At 51.3% G+C, this 7,500-nt stretch overlaps 1 protein-coding gene across 1 annotated transcript in view; it reads left to right on the top strand.

Annotated features, from left to right (window-relative positions):
• srebf2 (sterol regulatory element binding transcription factor 2) overlaps positions 1–7,500 on the top strand; it is a 14,670-nt gene that overhangs the window by 5,717 nt on the left and 1,453 nt on the right. The window contains 16 exon segments of the mRNA XM_072675040.1: positions 425–708; positions 1,640–1,850; positions 2,187–2,365; positions 2,470–2,619; positions 2,696–2,974; positions 3,211–3,325; positions 3,574–3,725; positions 4,014–4,227; positions 4,992–5,167; positions 5,274–5,523; positions 5,689–5,858; positions 6,302–6,473; positions 6,557–6,674; positions 6,879–6,988; positions 7,126–7,258; positions 7,380–7,500. The exon segment at positions 7,380–7,500 is cut by the window's right edge and continues 45 nt beyond it. Coding sequence (XP_072531141.1) covers positions 425–708; positions 1,640–1,850; positions 2,187–2,365; positions 2,470–2,619; positions 2,696–2,974; positions 3,211–3,325; positions 3,574–3,725; positions 4,014–4,227; positions 4,992–5,167; positions 5,274–5,523; positions 5,689–5,858; positions 6,302–6,473; positions 6,557–6,674; positions 6,879–6,988; positions 7,126–7,258; positions 7,380–7,500 — 2,834 coding nt within the window.

The raw sequence follows: 7,500 nt of genomic DNA, 5'->3' as shown, positions 1-7,500 counted from the left end.
TGACGTGGTGTATTTGAGTGTACATTATGCAAAAGTAGCTGTAATTAAGCAGTCAATTACATCACAGACGTAACAAAACAACACTGTTGCATGTCTCCACCCGTACAGACTACAGCAGTCTAGTGTTTGGGTGGGGGGAAGCGAGGGAGGAGGAGGAGGAGGAGGAGGAGGAGGGGGTTGTGGGGCAGCTCTGGGACTGTGATATTTCACCCCAGTGTGAAAGCAGGGCGAGGGCGAGGGTGGGTGTGTCTGCATAGTTTACATTCATTCCCTCCATCACCATTCCCTCTCACACCCCTCTCTCCGGTTCTACGGGAGGAACCCACACCTCGCGGTGGAGAACCTGAGAGCACCAGGTTGTTAATTATGCAGCATTAAATCAGTCTCTCTCTCTCTCTCTCTCTCTCTCTCTCTCTCTCTGCAGAGATGCTGCAGTTCGTGAGTAATCAGGCTGATTTTCCGGACCTGTTCGAGGACCAGGTGGGCTCTGTGCCCCTGCAGGCTGGGATGGGAGCCCCCATACGCTCTTCAGCCCATCTGCCCCCTGCTGGGCTCCAGAATACCCCGGTGACCCTCACGCCCACCACGCCTGCCCCCACCCTGCCTCTCACACCTCCACACACACCCATACAGACCATCACTGCCAGTCAGCAGACCCGTACCCCACCGCTGCTGCAGCCCAGACCACTGCCTCAGCAACACATACAGGTAAGAACACACCTATTCATACTGGAGTAAACACACAGCAATACATACTGGAGTAAACACACAGCAATACATACTGGAGCAAACACACAGCAATACGTACTGGAGCAAACACACAGCAATACATACTGGAGTAAACACACAGCAATACATACTGGAGCAAATACACAGCAATACATACTGGAGTAAACACACAGCAATACATACTGGAGTAAACACACAGCAATACGTACTGGAGCAAACACACAGCAATACATACTGGAGTAAACACACAGCAATACATACTGGAGCAAATACACAGCAATACATACTGGAGTAAACACACAGCAATACATACTGGAGCAAACACACAGCAATACGTACTGGAGTAAACACACAGCAATACATACTGGAGTAAACACACAGCAATACATACTGGAGTAAACACACAGCAATACATACTGGAGTAAACACACAGCAATACGTACTGGAGTAAACACACAGCAATACGTACTGGAGTAAACACACAGCAATACATACTGGAGTAAACACACAGCAATACGTACTGGAGTAAACACACAGCAATACATACTGGAGTAAACACACAGCAATACATACTGGAGCAAATACACAGCAATACATACTGGAGTAAACACACAGCAATACATACTGGAGCAAACACACAGCAATACGTACTGGAGTAAACACACAGCAATACATACTGGAGTAAACACACAGCAATACGTACTGGAGTAAACACACAGCAATACGTACTGGAGTAAACACACAGCAATACATACTGGAGTAAACACACAGCAATACATACTGGAGTAAACACACAGCAATACGTACTGGAGTAAACACACAGCAATACATACTGGAGTAAACACACAGCAATACATACTGGAGTAAACACACAGCAATACGTACTGGAGTAAACAACATCTGTGTGCAGGTGGCAGCTGCTCCGGTTCCTCTGCAGACGCAGACGGTGACGGTGCAGTCTCAGAGCTTCCCGGTGCAGACGCTGGCTGTTCAGGCTCACACTCAGACGCTCCCGGTGCAGACACAGGCGCAGACGGTGATGATCGCTCCCACGGCCACGCAGTCCCGATTTATACATAACCCCGTCATCTGCCACCAGAACCACAGCGCCGGATTCCAGGGTGAGGAAAACAACGATCCACAAGATCCAGCAGATCTACAGACAGATCTACAGCTCAGAGTGATTGGCCTGTGGGGGTGTGAACAGTAGCTGAAGCTGTATGAGGGCGCGCTGCACTGCTGACCCTCCATTGGCTGATTAGATAACTGCGTGAATGAGTAGCTGATAAAGTGCTGCTGAGGGTGGTTGAGTAAGAGCCCAGCAGTGTAGCACTACTGCTTACTGCACTCCTGACACTGATACTGATAACACTGATCATATTTAATAATAATCATTAATAATCAATCAATAATCAATGTTTTACACGTTATTCCCCCCCCCCCCCCCCCACTCCCAGTCCTCCAACCACAGATGCAGAGCATTGTGACATCACCGCAGGTTCAACCAATGACCATCCAGCACCAGCGTGTGTTGACCTCTGCTGGTCAGACCATCCAGACTCTGTCCACAGCGCCCACTACTGTCCACACTGTGTCACCACAGATGCAGCAGGTCCAACAGGTGCAGCAGCTGCCTGTGAGCATCTGTCTCACACACACACACACACAAACACACACACACGCGCTCACCATGAATACCTCAGAAACATGACTAAATGTGTGTGTGTGTGTGTGTGATAGGTGCTGGTGCACCAGCCTCAGATTCTGAAGACGGATTCGTTGGTTTTGACCACACTGAAGCCAGACGGAACCCAGGTTCTGTCCACCATGCAGAACCCAGCCAGCATCACCACACTGACCACACCTCTGCAGACGGCACTGCAGGTCCCAGTAAGCACACACACACACACACACACACACACACACACACACACACTCACTCACTCACACACTCTCTCTCTCTCAGACTCTGGTGGGCAGTAACATCCTGACCACTGTTCCAGTCATGATGGGCAGTGGTGACAAGCTGCCAATCAAACAGCTCCCAACAGGCCCCACCCACAGCGGGGGTGTGGCAAGGGCCATGGTGGAGCAGGCGGCAGCGGTTAACGCGGCAGCCGGTGGTGGAGTGGTGAAGGAGGGCGAGCGGAGGACTACCCACAACATCATCGAGAAGAGATACCGCTCGTCCATCAACGACAAGATCCTGGAGCTGCGCGACCTCGTCATGGGCAGTGATGCCAAGGTCAGCCTCCACATGCATGCTGGGAAACGGAGTCTTACTGCAGTTGTAGCTAGACTTGTTTCTCCCAGACGGCTTCTAACCAGAGCCGCTCTGAAGTCCAGCGAATCTGGGCTCAGGAATCAGTCAGAACCAGCCAGGATCTGCTAAGCTAACATCGCTAACAAACACTGGATTTAGACAGCAGTTTCAAAGCAACTCTGTCTCTCTGTGTGTGTGTGTGTGTGTGTGTGACACAGATGCATAAGTCTGGAGTGCTGCGGAAGGCCATAGACTACATCAAGTACCTGCAGCAGGTGAACCACAAACTGAGGCAGGAGAACCTGGCGCTGAAGATGGCCAGCCAGAAACACAGTGAGTACTCTCAGACAGAGAGAGAGAGAGAGAGAGAGAGAGAGAGTGTGTGTGTGTGTGTGTGTGTGTGTGTGTGTGTGCATAAGTAGGTTACTATATATGTCACCTCTCTCTCTCTCTCTCTCTCTCTCTCTCTGTCTCTCCCTCTCTCTCTGTCTCTCTCTCGCGCTCTCTCTCTCTCTCTCTCTCTCTCTCTCTCTCTCTCTCTCTCTCTCTCTCTCTGTCTCTCTCTCTCTCTCTCTCTGTAGAGGTGGTGTGTGTACCAGATGATGTGGAGATGAAGCCAGATGTGTGTGTGATGACTCCGCCCCCCTCAGACTCTGGCTCTAGTTCTCCTCCCCAGTTTTCTCCATTCTGTCTGGACTCCGAGCCGGGCAGCCCCCTGCTGGAGCACGAGCAGGTAAACACACACACACACACACACACACACACACACACACACTAGTACCGGTCATTGTCCTCCTGCAGCTGCACTGCAGCGTCTCTACAGAAAGTCTTTCCACTGTAAACACCACACCCCCTTCTGATGATGGATGTTAAAGGTGGGAGGAGCTACTGAGGACGTACAGCTGCTTTGGGGCTGTATATGTAGCTAACAGGCTTCAGAGTTAGCCAGGATGCTAATCACATGAATATTTAGATTAAGATGTAAATATGATGTAAATATGTAAATGTGCCGCTTCTGCAGGTGAAGAGTGAGCCCGCCTCCCCCTCCTCCTCTGTGGGTGTGATGGACCGCTCCAGGGTTCTGCTCTGTGCGCTGACCTTCCTCTGCCTCTCCCTCAACCCGCTGCCCTCTCTGCTGGGCTCTGACCAGTACAGTGCCCCCTCCTGGCCTGGAGGAGAAGGACACGGCCCCTCCAGATCACTTGTCTGGCTGCCTACGCAGACCCAGAGCTTCGGTGGGTCTTTCACACACTCTACACGATCTAAGAGGGAACCAGCAGCGTTCCAGAACTCCTGTAGAACTCAGACTGATGAACACAGGTGGTGAGGGGAACTAGGCATCGGTCGCCATGACTACAGCACAGATACAGCCCATAATTTATCTCCTATCCAAACCCACCAGTGCAGCTACACGAGTTTTATATAGAATGATGATGATGATGATGATGAAGGTAAAATAGTGGAGAATCTCTCTAATCCAGTTTTCTTTAGGGACTACTTTCTGTAGCTGCACTACACCCTGCAGCATGTATCCCTCCACCATTTTAATGATCTGGTTTTAAAAGCAGGTTCTAGAGCCGAGCTCTTCTCAGAACTCTGGTAGAACCGTGTCTCAGGCATCAGGCAGCGTCTTCATCACCATTAGGTGAAGAACTTTCTGTGAGGAGCTTTTATTAGAGCTTCAGACGTCTGCTTCCCTTCACCTCCACTGTAGAACCACAGCTCTGACTGAGGGAGGTTATCTAGAACCTCCACTGTAGAACTCCAGCTCTGACTGGGGGAGCTTATCTAGAACCTCCACTGTAGAACAGCTCTGACTGGGGGAGCTTATCTAGAACCAAGAGTTTCACTCAAAACCCCCCAGAACCCCCCCTCTGACTGACTCTGTTCATCACATTTTTTTTAGAAAAGTGGGTGGAGTTCCCCTTCAGTGTTTGGATCTTATTTCGTCCTTCCCATCAGTTGGATAACCTCTCTTTCCCTCCCTCTCTCTCTGCAGCGGCGTGGCTGTGGTGTGTGTTGCCGTGGGTGACGGTGTGGGTGTTGAGCGGGGTGGGGGTGGTGTGGGGGTGTGTGAGGATCCTGTATCTGTGGGAGCCGGTTACCCTCCTGCACTCCCCGACATCAGTGCTGTTCTGGAGACACCGCAAACAGGCCGACCTGCAGCTGTACAGGGTACACACACACACACACACACACACACACACACACTCACTCACTTCTACAAACAACATACACACACTCTGCTCTGTATAACACTCTCGTTCTCGCGCTCTCTCAGGGGCAGTACAGTGCTGCTGTGGTCAGTTTGGAGACGTGTCTCTCCGTCTTGTCCCGAGCTCTGCCCTCCACCACCTTTGACCTCGCCTGCTCTCTCTCCTGGAATCTGATTCGCTATGGCCTGCACAGGCCCGCCCCCTTCGGCTGGCTGGTGCGTCTTGTTGGTGGAAAGCACGAGGGGGAGGAGTCTCGGACCAGCTCCAGAGACGCGGCTCTGGTGTACCATCGGCTGGGCCAGCTGCAGCTCACAGGTGTGGTGATTTCAAAGCGTGTTATAAACAACCACTTGCAACAGCATAGCAACCACCTGACATACCATAGCGACTGCTTAACAACCACTTGGGAAGAATTATTTAGTCTTTGATTTTTGAAATCATTATATTAATGTGTGTGTGTGTGTGTGTGTGTGTGTGTAGGTAAGATGTCGGAGCGCAGTGCATTGTGGGGAGTGTGTGTGAGTCTGAACGCGGTTAATCTGAGTGAGAGCGCTCGGGGGAAGATGAACCCTACTGAGCACGCTCAGATGTACATCTCTGCCGCCGTCGCCCTGCGGGCCGCGCTGGGAAACCACCTCACCTGCCTACCTGTGAGTACACACACTGATTATTCACACACTCCAATGTGTGTCTGCTTGCGTGCTAACACACATACACACAGTCATGTGCAAAAGTTTGTGCACCCCTGTTAAACAGTGTGTCCCACACCCTACAGCGGGGGGTCGGGTATCTCCAGCATTAGTCAGTCTGTCAGAGCAGGGATGTCGCCACACTGAACTGGACCCCCGTTGCCCACCCTGCTCTACAGGGACGCAACTCGGCACGGTTAATATATAGGAACTGTGTTCATACTGAATCTCCTGTCTGATTCACGCCTAACACTCAGAACATCACCACCACACGGAGTGTGAACAGGGGTGCGCACACTTTTGCACACAGCAGTGTACGCACAGGAGTGGCTGTGGGTCACCGTTCTGCTTTAAGACTGGGCTGAGTTTGTCCGTATGTTGCTGATCTGATGTGATCTGATCAGGGTTATCTGCTGAGCTGTGCTGAGAGTCTGATTGGTCAGTTAGACTCCAAGCCCCTCCCAGACAGTCTGCGCTGGCTCTTCACCCCATTGGGCAAGCAGTTTTTCCTGAGCTGTGATTGGTCTGTGAAGCCGGAGAGCAGTGGAGGAGTTTACACGTCTGAGAGAGACCAGGGTGAGTGTACACACACACACACACACACACACACACACACGTTTCCGGTGTTCTTTAGCCAAATATTACTTGTGTGTGTGTAGCGGATCCCATCGCACAGCTGCATCGCTGTTTCTGTGAGAAGCTTCTGGAAAGAGCCGTTCACACACTCATCCAACCACACACTGACACGGAGAGCAGCAAACGCCGGGAGGAGAACGGGTATGTACACACACACACACACACACACACACACACTGCGTTTCTACACTGTTGTGGGTCTATTTTATGCTTTAAATGCTTAAAACAGAAGCAGGACCTGATTCTTTTGGGGGCGGGGTTAATATCAGTAATATCAGTGGGCTCCAGAGTGGTCTGCTCTGTCTTCAGAGGGTCACCCGTGTGTGTGTGTGTGTGTCTCTGTAGAGAGTTCAGTGGTGTGTTGGAGTTTCTGCAGTTGCTGAACAGTTGTACTGAAGACTCCGCCTCCCCGACTCCACCCTTCCCTGCTCTGGCCAATCATAACACAACACCAGGTACGCAGCTCCTCCCATCATGCACGAAGATACGAAACCAGTTTAAGTGGAAGAGGTCAATACTTCCTGCCTTAACGGTGTGTGTGTTTGTGTGTGTGTGTTTGTGTGTGTGTCCTGTTTGCCCCTACTGTTCTTAGTGGGAGACCCTGTGTGCCGATGGTGGGCGTCCATCCTGAAGGCGTCTGTTCATTGGCTGCAGGGTGATGATGCGTCTGTGAGGTCACTGCTGGCAGAGGCGGAGCGAATGCCCAGAGCGCTGCACTCAATAGAGTGAGTATTTAATGGGTGTGTTTATGCAAATATGTGCAAATATGCAGATATGTTTATTCAGTTGTTTTGTCCAGAGTTTTGTGCAGTTATCGTGTCTTTATTTGTGTGTGTGTCCTGTTAGCCACCCGCTGCCGAAGGCTGTGCTGGCTCTGTGTAAGGCGGTGCAGATGAGTGTGTGTCCACAGAAGGGAGAGGGAACGCTGAGCTGCACCACACACTGCGACCGGGCCAGCGCTTACCTG

The sequence above is a fragment of the Salminus brasiliensis genome, chromosome 3 (assembly GCF_030463535.1).
Source record: "Salminus brasiliensis chromosome 3, fSalBra1.hap2, whole genome shotgun sequence".
NCBI classification, from domain to species: domain Eukaryota; kingdom Metazoa; phylum Chordata; class Actinopteri; order Characiformes; family Bryconidae; genus Salminus; species Salminus brasiliensis.
Note: the sequence above shows the minus strand (reverse complement) of the source record. Positions and strands in the feature narration are given on the sequence as shown.